Source organism: Zeus faber, assembly GCF_960531495.2.
Source record: "Zeus faber genome assembly, chromosome: 2".
Taxonomy (NCBI): domain Eukaryota; kingdom Metazoa; phylum Chordata; class Actinopteri; order Zeiformes; family Zeidae; genus Zeus; species Zeus faber.
The window spans coordinates 41,692,602-41,708,518 of NC_137189.1; the positions used below are offsets into that span (position 1 = coordinate 41,692,602).

General features: G+C 45.9%; 1 protein-coding gene across 2 annotated transcripts in view; it reads right to left on the reverse strand.

Annotated features, from left to right (window-relative positions):
- acvr2ab (activin A receptor type 2Ab) overlaps nucleotides 1-15,917 on the reverse strand; it is a 55,114-nt gene that overhangs the window by 21,079 nt on the left and 18,118 nt on the right. For both annotated transcript variants that reach the window (XM_080024642.1, XM_080024643.1), the window contains exons 2-4: nucleotides 8,134-8,341; nucleotides 2,853-2,992; nucleotides 1,045-1,199 (exon numbers count right to left, since the gene is read on the reverse strand). In XM_080024642.1, coding sequence (XP_079880768.1) covers nucleotides 1,045-1,199; nucleotides 2,853-2,992; nucleotides 8,134-8,341 — 503 coding nt within the window. The remainder of the gene's footprint in view (nucleotides 1-1,044; nucleotides 1,200-2,852; nucleotides 2,993-8,133; nucleotides 8,342-15,917) is intronic.

Sequence of the window (15,917 nt, forward strand, 5' to 3'; positions counted from 1 at the left end):
AGTGGATCATTACTTTTGCTTTTCATCTACATTACTATTTGACTGTCGTCAAATTTTGTTTGAGCTACTCGTTACTAGTTTTGTAATCAGATGTTTTTAAACATGAAGTCCACAGATCAGGCCTCATCTGTGTCGGTAAAACAGCCCTTTAGTTACTAGTACTGGTCAGCACACACGTTTTAACATTAGCCTTGAAATGGTTTTCCTGATGATAGCTCGCATTTTTTGGTTGACTCATCATACACGGTGAGAAACCTGCCTACAATTATGAAGTGGAATCAACAAATGCTCAATGGACTGCACTTTATACAGCGCTTTTCCAGTCTTGCGACCACTCAAAGCACTTTACAATATACGCCTCACATTCACCCAGTCACACACACACACATTCATACACCGATGGCAGCGACAACCGTGCAAGGTGCACAACAGCTCATCGAGGGCAGGAGGAAACGGGGGATCGAACCAGGAACCCTTTGCTTACTGACCCGCTCTACCTCCTGCGCCACAAGCGTGAATATGCAAAAACAAGACTCTCTCCCTCCCTCCCTCCCTCCCTGTGTTTATTACTGTTTTCCTATACAAAAGCTCATTAATAATGCAGAGGTGTCTGACTCAGAGCCCTCTTGATCCAGCCCTTTTGTTGGTTTTCTACCGATAGAAATAAAGCGCTTGCAACGGTTTCAAAACTCTTTGCACCCTTTGAAAAAAGGGAAACGGAACAAACGGAATGTGTGTCCAGAGGGGCCAGAAAAACGTGTTAGTGTTGAGATGAATCATACTCTCCAAACATGTTATTCTTGGCTTCGTGACCCATAAGATAACTATAGCTATGGTAATTTGTAGTTGAATGCAACAGATTCATTAGTACTGGTGCCGTAAAAAAAAAAAAAAAAACCCCAACGCCACCCGTGAGTGGAAACTGTTTTTTTAATTTTTTTATTTTTAACCTCCTTTTGGAGAGAAACCCTTTCAAGTGGATCCTCTCTTCCTAATTCCTTAAAACGACGGTCAACCCAACCCTCCCCCCCCGGCAGGACTTACGTGGGTGGGGACGAGGGCGGCGGGGTACGCCAACTTGTGTTGCCGCCACATCCAGAAGCAGAAGAGCACGACGGCGGTCAGGCCCATGATGGGCACCAGCGAGTAGAGCAGCGTGCTGAAGAGCTGGGGCTTCTGGGAGAAGGGGTTGGACGTGGCTGGACGGGAAGAGAGAAGGGACGGGACGCGAGAGGGATCCGTCAGAGCGCGTCGCGTCGCGAGCAGGGCACATTGCAGCGCGGCGAACACGGCGCGAGAACACAAGACGAGGCACACAAAAAGACGAACGGAGAAGACGACGCGCTTATCGAGAAGACTCCACGCGCGCGCCACACACACACACACACACACACCACCGCAGGAGCCATTTTTGGCGGAACGGCTGCAACATTAAATGGAGAAATCAACGGAGCGCGTCGGCCTCGACGCCCCCTTCCGAGAGAGGACTGAGCTACCGCGCGGTCACGCAGCGCTGACTTTATTTACTTTTTTACTGTATGATGCATTGAGAATGTATTTTATAGAGTTAATCCTAGCAAAAGCCGGCGGTTCTTCGGCAGGTTTTGGAGAAAAAAAAAAAAAAAGACGACGAGCGCAAAAATATTGTTACTCGATTATTCCTGTGATATAAAGAATGTGTATCGTCGCGGTCTGAGGTTTCTATGTTGATGTTTTTTTCCCAGGTTGTTTTTTGCGTCTGTGTTTATTTGTCTCCGCCGTGGTGATGCTCCCTCTCTCGGAGCAGTAATGTTGATAAATTGTTTATGGACGAGGGGAAAGAGGGGGATTGGTGCCGGTCTTGTATAACAAAAATAAGCTGTGCTGTCACCGCGCAGGTCGTCCACAGGACAGAGTTATCGCAGCGGTTGATGATTAAAGAATGAATAAGGAGTTGCATTGCAGGCTGACAAGTCGAACTCCACTTGCAGACTAACTCTGTCCTTAATGCAATGGCACACTTATACTCTGTGTTGTATGCCCAGCATGCTGACAGCACCGGTTTAAAATAATAATAATAATAATAATATTATAACAACAACAATAATAATAATAATGTGTATCATCAGAAGGTGATCAGGTAAAATGTAAAATGTAAAGAAAAAGAATGGATCATCATGAAGTGACCACATGACATTGTTTCTTCCAATTCCCGCAATTTTACCGAAAAACTTTTTAAATGGCATCGCAAGTTTTGACATGTAAGAATTTGTTTTCTGCCACGGCACACTAAACTGTGCTTATTATTACGGCGCTCACAGCGGTGCAAGACTCACAAAACGATTCGTTCGTAACAAACAAATCTTGGAAATGACTCGGGAGCCACTCCGACTAAAGAGTGGGGCGGGGGAGCGAGTCTTCGACTCAAACCGGAAATAATTAATAACGATGATTCATCGTTCACCGGAGGGAAACTGGAACGACTCTTTTTACTGAGTCGCCGTCAAGAACCGAATCTATAAAAAAAAGATCCAAACCTTTCATCTCATGAACTTGAGCTGCAGCTCTGGCTGGAACCCATGAATTTGATGGCTTAATGCAGCCTTGCAATTTGGATCTTGCGGCACAATCATTTCCATTATCTATTGTGTGGATTTTTTGAAAAAGCTCTGCAGTTGAAGAAAAAAAAACAACAAAAAAAAACAAAAAACACCGCAATACAGTACATGACAAGACACAGAAGCCCTGTTAGTCAACCCGTTTTTTGGTCTTTGGAGACCAAAAATAGGTTTCCACCAGGCCGACGACGAAAGCTTTCTTTTCCTGTTGGATGCGTTTGGGGGAGCGGGTCTGGATCCAGGCGGTGAACGTACTGTAGGCCGTGGACTGGCGGTGAGACTCGCTCTGCGGCTGCTGGGCGTCGGGCGCGTACAGGAACCTCTCGTTGCACATGCTGCCCTCACAGCAGCAGAAGAACACGTCGGGGCTCTCCTTCTTCTCCACACACTCACTGCTGTGGAACATCACACACACACACACACACACACACACACACACACACACACACACACACACACACACACACACACACACACACACACACACACACACACACACACACACACACACACACACACACACACACACACACGTTGGTTTTTGACTGTGAAAAACAGTTGAAGTCTGACATACGTAAAAATCCCTCCAGTCCTAATGTCCGGTGAAAATAATTGCTCAAATCTTGGAGGAGAAGCAGAAAGATGATGATGTCATGTTGACAACTGGACCGCATCCATCCATAGTTTGGTGTTCTTTTGGACACTTAAGTTCCGATCCAAAGCAGATAAGCCACGTAAATATCCATTGTGTTGTAAAATATGCCGACGGGACGTCCCGAAGAAGGACGGCACCGTAATTTATTATTGATTTAGAACTACTTGCCATATTTAATTTGTTTTTGATTTTATCAAAATTTTATTTATTGAAATGTTAATTAAAGCGGCTGCACTTATTGTTCACGAACAGAAATTATTTGATTTCAAGTCATAATACATACACACACACACACACACACACACACACAAACAAACACACACATATATACATATATATATATTTTTTTTTTATGGTGTTAACTGACGGGACTTATTTTATTTTGATTAGTCAATAAAAAATATTATAAATTGACATCATCAGCCTTTATGATTTCATTCTTTATAACCTGCCTAGTAATTGTTTTTGAGCTCAATAAACACAGATAATATTTGACCGGTATCGCTCCCATTTGTACGGGACGTTGAATTCTCCCAGGACACCTGGGCCGGCACCAATTTGTTCTCCCGCACGCACACATACCACCCATACCATGTACTGATACCATTACTTTCAATAATACCGTAATATGGTCATAGCATGAAAGTGAGCTCCCTGGTTTTGGGTGTTCATTTTTTATCAATGGATTTATTCACATATCAGGGACCCCTGCGGGCTCTGCTACTACACCTCCTGGTGTACAACGGAGGGCAGGGTAGTTCCAGTGGTATGTTGGGCTGAACACACCACCCTCTGCGGGGCCCACCTGTCCTGAACAATACAGTTCCCAAACCAGGCAGTGATGTTGCCTGTCAGGATGCTCTCCACCGCTCCAGAGGAGAAGGACTTGAGGATCCTCACCGAGACCCTGAATTTCTTGCCTGAGGTGTTAAAGACGCTGCCTCGCCTTTCTCACGAGGGTGTTCGTATGGATTGTCCATGTTAAGTCCTCTGTGATGTGGATTCCGAAGTACTTGAAGCTGCTCACCCTGTCGACAGAAGTCCCATTAATCCTCAACGGCGCAGGCGTCCTCAGTTGTAATCCTCTCCTTAAGTCCACAATCAGCTCCTTAGTTTTGCTGACGTTCAGGAGGAGGCTGTTGTCCTGTCACCAGAGTGACAGAGATGCCAACTCCTCACGGTAGGCCTTTTCATCGCCGTCGGTGATAGGGCCCACCACGACGGTGTCGTCAGCAAACTTGATGATGGTGTTGAAGCTGGACCTGGCCACACAGTCATGTGTGTACAGGGAGTACAGTAGGGGGCTGATGACGTTGCCCTGGGGTGATCCTGTGTTGAGAGTGAGGGTGCTGAACGTGTGCCTCCCCCACCCTAACCACCTGGCGCTGGGCTGTGAGGAAGTCCAGGATCCAGGCACACAGCGGAGTGTTCAGTCCTAGCTTCTTCAGCTTGACAGCCAGTCGGGTGGGGACTATGGTATGGAAAGCTGAACTATCATCGATGAACAGCAATCTCACATAGGCCCCCTTCTGGCCATCCAGGTGTGCGAGTGTGGTGTGCGGTACCTGGGAGACTGCGTCGTACATGGATCTGTCGGTATGTGAACTGCAGCGGGTCAATGGTGCTGGGGAGGGAGGAGCAGATGTAATCCCTAATCAGCATCTCGAAGAACTTCATGACAACCGAGGTGAGGGCCGCCGGACGGTTGTCATTCAAGCAGGCTGGAGAGGCGCTCTTCGGCATAGGGATGATGGTGGACCTCTTGAAGCAAAACGGGGCCCGCGACTCGGCCAGGAAGGCGTTGAATATCGTAGTGAGCACAGGGGCTAGCTGGTTAGCACAGGTCTTCAGTACTCGCCCAGATATGCCATCTGGGCCCGCCGCTTTTCCGGTGCTCACATGCATCAGAGCCCTCCTGACATCATGCTCAGACACAGAGTGCGTGCTCGTCCCCAGCGGTGTAACTCAAATTAGCCGGTGAGCTAGTGGTGTTGTTGCCAGCCTCAAACCGCGCATAAAAGAAGTCCAGTTTGTTGTCCAGGGTGGCGTCCACAGTCATGGCTGGGGGCTGCTCTTGTATTTAGTAATAGTCCGTAGCGTCCATCTGTAGCTCAACTGTGTCCCTGTATGTCCATTGAGCGTCCTTCATCGCCCTCCACAGTTTATAGGACACCACTTTGTAATTGTCCATGTTGCCGAATACAAGACTGTCGCCGTAAGCAGCCATGTGAGCACTCAGAGCGCGGCGGATGGATTTATCTACCCCCGGTGTCTGGTTAGGAAATAGCCAATCTTTCTCTGTGCAAACGATGCTGTCCACTTTCGTGGCTATGAAACTCATAGCAACATCTGTATTTTTGCTGTCGTCCCAGTCTACGTCACTCATAGCGTCCTGTAGCACGGCCTCTGATTGGTCCGACCACCTCTGTATGTCCCTCGTCATTACCGTTCCATGTACGATGCACAGCTTGTAAACAGGAAGCAACGAGATGGCGGCGCCGTCCGATTTCCCAAAAGCAGGGAGCGAGACGGACTTGTAGCTGTTCTTGTACGGCGTGTAGCAGTGATCCAAATTTCTTTCTCCCCTGGTGGCACACGTGATGTGTTGATGGAAATTAGGCAGAACTTTTTTTTAAGGTTTGCCCACGTTAAAGTCCCCAGCCACCACCACAGCCGCGTCGGGATGTTTGTTTTGAAATCCGCACAAGACATCATACAGGTCCGACAGTGCTGTGTGGGTGTCCTCTTGCGGTGGAATATAAACGGCTGTGATGGTGACCGCGCTGAATTCCCGGGGGAGGCAGAAGGGACGGCATGAGATGGCCAGCTGTTTCAGTTTCGGCGAGCAGGAGCGGGAGAGAGTCTTGATGTTGTTGGGGTTACACCAGCGGCTGTTTACCATGAGGCAGGACCCCTCCACCCTTGGATTTCCCCCGACTGCCCAGACCTGTCTGCGCGGAAAACACGGAGAAGGACTCATCGTATTCTGGGCCCGCACCAGCGGGTTCAGCCATGTCTCCGTCAGGCAGAGGACGCAACAGTTTCTTGTGTCCTGATGTAATGTAACCCTCATCCGCAGGTCATCCATCTTATTTTCCAGGGACCGGACAAAAAGGATGCCGGGCAAAGGTGGATGGTAAGGTTGCGTCCTCATTCTGGGCCGAATTCTGCCGCCTCGCTTACCGCGGTGCTTCCTCCAGTGGCGCTGCCGTGGAAGAGCGACTCCATTGATGCTATTTTCTTTGTTGATAATGTTGGCGCGTGGAATCTCCGGCGGCCACTCTGGATCAGCGGATAAAATGTCCCAAGGTTGATATTTCGGGGAATTTTTGCATCACGGCCGTAGGAGATCACTGCCGATGAGTTTTTGACGGAAAACGGTGTTGAAAAATGAAGAAAAAAAAAATAAAAATTTAAATAAGCGTAATCTACACGGAGCGTTCGCACAGGTAACCACAGAGGGCGGCGCCAAGCAGCTAGGGGGCGACAATATGTTATAAAACTTGAATGACGAGTACTCAGGGTATTGAGCTTCTTCATAACATTCAGACACAATATTGTACGGACGCCATTCCTAAAGTTGGAGAGACTTTGAACGGAGACACAAGTTGAGGCCCTGACATCTGCGTTTTCAAGAAGCTCCATTTCACTTCCTCCACACGAATACGCAGAAAACAGAGTTTTGAAAAATCTCCACCCTGGAATGCCTTTTCCAAAAAGCTTTGTTTCCAGTCGAGCCAATACGCTGTATTCGCGTGGACGGGAGGCCAAAAGGCAGAGAAAATACTACGCTTTCAAAAATCCGCGTGGATAGGGCCTCATACGCACCAGCACAGAAGGCCAGACAGACAGGGACACACACACACACACACACACACACACACACACACACACACACACACACACACACACACACACACACACACACACACACACACACACACACACACACACACACACACACACACACACACACACACTATTTAGAGATAAAAGCCAGTCGAAGTCCCAGCTGCCCTGCTCCTGCACCCTGCACGCTGGTGAGGACATTTTTCTTTTTTTTGGCAAGTTCCGTCTCCCGGAGCTGTGTGAAATAGCAAGGGAGTCAGAGAGCAGCAGAAATAACAGCGCTATCAGGCCGAGCGGGGAGTCCGCTATGGCTCTGTCGGCCGGGAAGGAGAACCGCCACTGCTGCCGCGCTACCCCAGAGGCATTAGAGATGCAGGTTCCTACGCGGCCGGGGCTGGGGTCGGGCACCTCAGAAGTGGAAATCTTTAGAAGCAAAAATATACCAAAAGTATTATCCTATATTTTTACTAGTGCGCTCATGGACACTCGTGCAGAATGGAGACATTTTATGAAACGTATGTAAAATGTTGAAGAAATTGATATGTGAAATGGAAATATTGAAATTCAATATATCCCAGTGTTGTGATCCCCACATCACAACACTGGGACTAATAACAATAATATTTGCGAGGTGAAAAATACATATTTTGATTTAAAAGGATCATTATTTTAACATGAATCATTGTAGGGTTATTTGACTTTTAATAATTATTATTAAATTAAATAAATGAATTGCTCTTTGCATTTGAAAATTATTTACATTTCTAATGTTTTGAATTACTTATTTGTTAGGGCTTGGTGAAAAATAATGAACTCTTCAATTCTGCTTGTCTCAATTTATGAATCGATTTCAAACTTGTAATATCGATCCTTTACTTGGGAGGTTATTCGCCGCATTTTTCGCGGGCGGCTCTCATTACGCGCAGAATAACAACATACCAACACAGAATCGTGAGCGACCGCCGCAATGTCAGACAGACAATCCCATTCAAATTTTCCAAAGCGAACACCCCTCCCCCCCCGGCATTCTACCTGTCGTAGCAGTTGACGTCGTCCAGCCAGCAGCCCTGCTTCACCACCTCCACCGCGCCGGACACGTTCTTCCAGGTGGCGAAGCAGTGCAGCCGCTTGTCCTTCTCGCCGTAGCACGGCTCGATGCCGCTGCGGTTGGTGCGCTCCTTCTCCCAGCTGGAGTTGTAGTAGGCGCACTCCTGCGTCTCCGAGCGGCCCAGGATGGCTCCTGGAGGGGGGGCGGGGGGGGGGGGGGGAGGTTCGAGAAACCCGTCAAAAGCTGCGGCGTCATATTCGAACGACGGCGGTTGGTTTGGAGACCGACCAGGGTCGCTGCAGGTTGAGGCCGCCAGGAGGGCTGGACGTAGCGTGACCAATGGGGAGTATTTAACTGAGATTCAAACCTGTTTTTATTTTTTTTTTTATGGTTTTTAAATGTATTTTGTCTGCGGTTCTATCTACAGTGGGGGAAATAATTCTTTGATCCCTCACTGATTTTTTAAGTTTGCCCACTGACAAAGAAATGAACGGTCTATAATTTTAATGGTAGTTTTTGTTAGGTTTATTATAACAGTGAGAGACAGAATATCAAAAAGAAAATCCAGAAAATCACATTAAATACAAGATATAAATTATTTTGCCTTCCATTGAGTGAAATAGGTATTTGATTCCCTACCAAAACATGACTTAGTACTTGGTGGAGAAACCCTTGTTGGCAAGTACAGAGGTCAGACGTTTCTTGTAGTTGATAACCAGGTTTGCACACATCTCAGGAGGAAAGATGGACCGCTCCTCTTTGCAGATCCTCTCCAAATCTTTAAGGTTTCGAGGCTGTTGCTTGGCAACTCCAAGCTTCAGCTCCCGCCACAGATTTTCTATAGGATTATGGTCCAGAGACTGGCCAGGCCACTCCATGACCTTAATGTGCTTCTTCTTGAGCCACTCCTTTGTTGCCTTGGCTGTATGTTTTGGGTCATTGTCGTGCTGGAAGACCCATCCACCGCCCATTTTTAATGTCCTGGCTGAGAGAAGGAGGTTGTCACCCAGGATTTCACGCTACATGGCCCCCATCCATCTTTACCTCGATGCGGTGAAGATTTTCTGGATTTTCTTTTTGATATTCTGTCTCTCACTGTTACAATAAACCTAACAAAAATGACCACTAAAATTATAGACGTTCATTTCTTTGCCCGTGGGCAAACTTACAAAATCACTGAGGGATCAAATAATTATTTCCCCCACTGCATTTGTTTATTCGTTCATCTTGCACTCGTAAACTCGCCATATCTACACAAAGCTCTATTTATTCGGTTATTCCGTTTCTCGTATTTATTCTAATTCGTCGTCCGATCGAGTTCGAGATCTCTTTGGCAAAAGGGACCGGGAGCAGAGATGACATCTACGAAATCACAAGCAATACAATCGCCGTCGCGTGTTCAGCCATACATTTTCAGACAGCACGGACGCAAACACGATAAAAAACGTCAGACATTGAAAACTTGAAGACCCGACGAGCGGAGCGCGTGACACCAACTTCATTCCAACGGCAAGGTGCAAAGTGAGAAAGACCAGTCAAAGACAACACGCCGTACGAGCTTCTGATGTGGCGTGAAAATTGCTTGTAATTATATGACGGAACCAAATTAATGCTCAAATAATTTTGTATGTTGTCATTTGTCACGCAAGGGCACGAGCCTACGTTTCGACAGCCGATTCTCCTGCAAAGTTTCAACTTGGTGTCAGAGAAAGGGTCAGGCTACAAAAAAAGCGGCGGGCTGCGCGTCCCTCAGCTCAGCACTGTATCTGGAAACGCATCCGCAGTCCCTGTGAGCATTTTGGGCCGTTGCTACGGCGATGCGTCATCCAGAACCCACTGGAATTAACCAATTCTTATGGGGTTTCCTGAAATTCGGTCCGAATCATCTGAAAAGCGGAGCGGCTTGTTTGGCAAGACACAATTACATCAGGTGCCAGTTTTATTTGGTGTTTGTTCAGGGATCATTCGTTGTGATTACATTGAGCATGGCCGGGTTGACCTCACACGGTTGCCTGATTGGACGGTTTCAAGCCCAATTAAAAAAATAAAAATAAAATCAAAAAATAAATCACCCAAAACCTGCCCATTGGCATATAAATCCATTTAATACTAAAGACGCATAGACAGACTACATTTCAGCATGGGAATACTCCCAAAACGCATACAAGAGCAGTGGCTCGAAACTCTCACCGCAAAAGATTAAACTCTGACAAGCAATAATAAATCTTATTTTTCTTCTTTTGACATCGGCTGACAGGCCCATAACTGTGTGTGTACGATTAATCAACCAGTTTGGAGAAAACGTCTCCAACCATATTGGAATATCGGAGATAGACATATGCGTCGGCGCGAAGATGTTTTCTCATCTCCAAATCATCTCGACCGAGAGAGACGTTTATTTTTCCTCGTTTTAAGAAAACTCTGCAAGTGAAGTGATTTAATTCAGATAATAACGTAGCTTTGATAACATTTATTTATTTTATTTTTTGCACCGATGAGAACACCTCTGTCACGGGCCTTCCGCTGCCGACGTGAGGAAGATTGAAGAAAACAAAACCAGGCCGCAACGTCTAATGTTGTGCCACGTGCCTCTTCCGATTCGGCGGCGTTAGCTGGTTCACCCTCGCGGACGGTCGACGTCAACAACGGCAAAAAGAAAATCTCCCTCTTACACACACACACACGCGCAAGCACACTGCCAGACGTGTCAGGTGAGCGGGCCTGACCTCACCTCTTAAGCTAAACTAGGACAGAATACAATTCCCTCATTCAATACAATTCATTCAAGGGTTCTGCAACGTTATTGGCCCGGGCCCAGAAAACCCAACCTGGCAGCAGAGCTCTGCATTAGTGACCGCGAGGAGCTCCACGCTGCGGGCGTAGCTCGGCCAACCATGATACCGGGACAGCCTGTCGGGGTGGGGTTGACACGTCCTTCGTTTGCGTATACAGGCTCATTAGACAGTGCTTTAATTGGCATAATTAGGGTAAATAAATTTGACCACACCCGCCCCCCGCAGAAATTCCTGCTGAATCTAGCTAAATAAAGACTGATCATGTGCAAGAAATAATGTCATGATATTTAAACAATGTGGAATTAATGATCATGGAATTAATTTTAGATATAGGTGTATATCTTTGTATATCTCTTATCTATTTTTCAAGATTCAAGAGGTTTATTCATCACATACATGTAGATACTTCCATACATACTGTATATGCAGTGAAATGTCAACGCAACGTACCCGGTGAATACGCACAATATGTTCTAGACTGAACACAGTAGCCGCCTAATTTGTACTTGACTAACTAACTGAAACTTACTGATTCCTAAAACGTAATGCAGTGAGTACATAGAATAATATAGAATAAAATAAAATAACTGGGGAGAAAGAACCCCCACTCTGTATTTCTAACAGAAAGAAATACAGATAAAGATAAGGGGGATAGACTTGTGTGTATGGGATGGGCTATTATGTATATACAGATATCTAACGTTCATTTCAATTTATTTATATAATTCCTATCCAAAATGATTTCCCTCATTACTCAAGTTGGGTCTTGAATTTAAATTTGACTTCATTTAGGGAACTGTGATTTATTTTTATGAAGCTTAAGGCTATGTGGGGGTTTCCCCATTTTTCTTCCTCAGCAGACTAAGCACAGCCACATAGCTTTTGGGTGGGATTGGTGGAGCGTTGCCATTTAAGTTCACACCATCGAAGCCCTCACAAAGTGCCCTCGAACGAGGCACATAAGCGTTCTTATTCTGGAGGTGAAAAACACCAACTTGAAAGAACCCGATGGACACTGACAATTAATTTACCTTGCTCTGCATTTAACGGCCAAGAACCCTCGACTTAAAAGGCGGCCCCCTCTCGCTCTCCGTCACAAACGGCAATTCTCGACCGTTCGAGCGCGCCATTGATAACCCCGCCACTTAGGTATTAGCCTCGCTGTGGGGAACAGCTGCAAGCTGTGTGAACTGCAAACACAACCCTCGGCTGTAAACAGGGACGCCCAAGACCCAAATCAATCACTTCTGTGAAGCGAAGCGCCATCGGAAAGGCCGCTTCCTGCGCCTCTGTGTGCCGAGGGAGGGCCGGAGCTCAGGGTGTCCTGCGAGTATTCACAAAACTTAATAAACGACCTCTCAGGAGTGCTTTAAAGTGGGCAAGGAGGACGCACGAAACTCGATAGTAAGATGTATAAACAGAAATGTGAAAATTCCGCCGGCGATAAGAACAAAGGGCTTTAGGGAGAAACGCAAGATGTTTAATGAGAGGAAAACCGGTGTATCAAAAAAGGTGGCGCCTTAAAGCAACAGTCCTTTTTTTTTTTTTTTTTTAAACCAAAAAAATAACAGCTTCCGAATCAATTTGATGCTACGCTGACTTGCCGCCACCACCCCCGAACGCCTGTTCTTGCACTATGTAACTTCTGTGTTCGGGTACGAAACCGCGAGACGTAGCGCCAGGGTTTCCGTTAGCCGGTATTAATAATGGTCACAATGCTCATACCAAAGAGCGGCCACTCCGCCTCCCCGACGGCACGGGCGAGACGGGCCAGTGGTGCTCTAAGCGGCGTACTTCATATTTGGGTTCGTACCGTAGACTGTTATTGAAACGTGACCCGGAAGGTTCAGATTTGTCCGAGGAAGTAAATTTTACCCGACGATTAAGACACCGGACCGAGTTTTGCGTGGAGTAAATGTGCGATTGCACCCAGGTCAGGGGGAAGGGCGTGGAAGAACCATTTAAAGCTTACAACGGTTCATGCATCTGTATTAAAGACGATACGGTCTTGAGCGTGACTATGGTGGACGAGCTCAACAGCGCTCAAACAAAGCCCTGCCACTGCAGAGCCGTACGACCCGCTCACGCCCCTCGTGGGTGATAATAATAATAATAATTAATGGAGGGGAGGGCGGAGGAGACCCTGTAAATACCCTGTCGTTACGCTGGACAACGGCCGCACTTTCAAACGGTCTTTTGTATGATCCGCTTACGGTTATCGGCGTTAAACTCTTAAAGAGCACTTACTTAGCTAAGAAACTGACTGGTCAAAACCGGCCGCACGCACATCCCCGGAGGCACAACGCGTACCGTAACGCAGCCCCTCCAGTGATTACGTTTCCAGTTTTCTGTGTTGCCTCTCTGTTGATTTGCATGTTATCCCCCGGTTGTTGTGCAATGTCTGACGACCTGGGTTTTTGTCGGTGAGAGTTAATCGGTGTAGTTATATGTTTCTGCAACAACTGTGAAAATGAATTTCCTTTCTGAGGACAACAAATTATCTCTCTCCCTGAGATATGAATGGCGTAAAGATTGGGGGGGGGCGGGACACTCGCAGCTGCAATCAGGGAACCAAACAGAGCCCCAAACAGGTAATTGCATCGTGACACAAAATTGGGCTTCCACCCACAAGAGCACTTAAGTTTGAATGTCGAATGACATTTTGGGCGTGGAAATGTCAAACAGGAGTGGCGCAGGCGGCTTACGTGCCATAATACAGAGACGATCCAAAAAGGTTGAGCCCGCTCTCACGCAACGTCTCGAGGGGAGAAACTATTCTTCCCAGTCTTATAGATATCAACATCCAAACGAATACTCTTACGTCAACAGAAAAAAAAAACCTCAACATGTTTATTGTTCTACTTTTATTTTAAAAAAAAAAACTTTTTTTTTTTTATAATAAAAGTAAAAAATCACGAGTCCAAACGGGAAAATAGTCTGTGGCTTTGGACATATAGGCTTCACAGCAAAAAATACAAAACAAAAAACCTAGAGAGTCCAGGCAGAAGAAGCCGCCTGGGCTGAAATGAAGGGGTTCCTAACCCCCTCGCGGCAGACAAAGGATCGTTCAGCAGTATATTACATGTTGGTTCAAGAGAAGCCCACTGCGTAGGTCAAGGTCAAGGTGAAGGGCGCTTAATGTTTCCCAAAGGCACATTTCTAATATCAGCTATATCAGACGTATAGGGAGTGCTTTAAGTGATGCGCTAACACCACCTTTTTTTTTTTTTTTTTTTAATATTGCCAATACAGATTCAGGTTCCTGAACCTTAAAAAAAGTGAGATTTGCACCAAGAAAAAAAAAAAAAAAAAAAAGCTTATGTTCCTACGTTCAGTAGAAAAGTGTTAATTAAGGCTGTCTTGTCTGTTTTGGATTAAGGTGACGTGAACTATAGACACACCTAAGCCTCCACTCTTAAACCCCTAGATTCAGTTCATCACTCTGCCCCAAGATTTATCGCCGGTGACAGTTACTTCCGCTCATCGTTGCATCTTGAAAAAAGGTTGGCTGGGCATTTCTAACAGTAAGACGTGACAGGCGTTGGTTTTTATTTTCTTATAAAGCCCTTAAAGGAAACTTGCAATTATACATTAGACTTCATTATTAAACTGGAGTTTATTGTCATTATTCACCTTTCTCAAAGTGGTTGGCTGACGCTTAAAGTCCTGCGTGCCACCACTGAATTTGGAAAAACTGCTTTTTAGTTTCTGTGCTGCACGTTGAAACACATTGAAACACACTGAAAATTACAACTACGGGTCAATTTATGACCACAGTTGCAAACTGCTCAGCCCATGAAGGTCACTGTTTTTAACTGTGTTCTGTTGTTTTTTGTTTTCTCATTGTTGTTCTTTTGTGTGTGTGTGTCTGTGTGTGTGTGTGTCCTGATACTGATTCTGACGTCCTCTCGTCGTCGTCGTCATTGTAAATGAGGGCTCGCCCTCAATGATTTTTGATTACAAATAAATGGTTGAATGAAGCCATGGCAGATAACAAGAACTCGCCCGCTTCCATACCTTTGACAACACCATAAGCCATTACAAGCATATTATTGACATGTCATCCATTTTCCTCTATTTTCCCCCATTTAAGACACCTAATATGCTTCCGTGTGTCAAAAAAAAAAAAGCAGAAAATTAAGTTGTTTTTCTTTAATGCCGGACATTAAGATGGCGCTTCGATTTTTGTATTTGTGATATTCTCTGATACAGATAGATCATTTTACCCTGGTATCAGACCAATACGCAATATTAGTATTAGTACCTGTCCACTCCTAAATTCTTAATTTATTGACCAGTAAAGAGAGAAGAGGAAGGTGGAGAAGAAGAGATGGGGCTTAGGTAATGCATGAAGCCTGGTATTCGCGTCCCACTCCTGGATAGAAGTACGTAGGTTGTATGTACTCATGCATATTCCTGTACACGGTGTGAGAGTGTGAGTGGTAGTGGTGTGGTTAAGACTAATCAATTAAGCTAAGGCAAAGCCTTTGGGGGTGAGGCCAAGAGCAGAGCTTATTTAATCCAAGTCAAGTCCATGACATTATGGTGGTTAGTCAAACTCAAGACCAGTGGTGATGAAACTTGAATTAAAACAGTGCACGGTGCAGGTCTGCCAATTTTCTCTCTTGCCCACGCCACAGTTAACGTTATCCGGTATTTGCCGGCTTTTGACCCGGAAAATCTGTTCAAGTCGGACATATTTAAATCTCTCTGGTCATAACGTCCGGTGAAAATAATTCCCTCCAAGCACAATTTGGATCAGTGCTGGGTGGATCATTTTGATAAAAAAAAAAAAAAAAAAGTCTGCAGATCCATTCCTTTCCGTACCTGGCAAGTTGCAACGGGAAGCCAATCAGCTTGGACGATCCGAAGCCGACCTGAAACCTCTGACCAATCACGATGGTCGATATAGAACTCAGCCCCGCCCCCTCCCTCGTGGACAGGTTGCACTTGTAAACACACACATGGAGCGG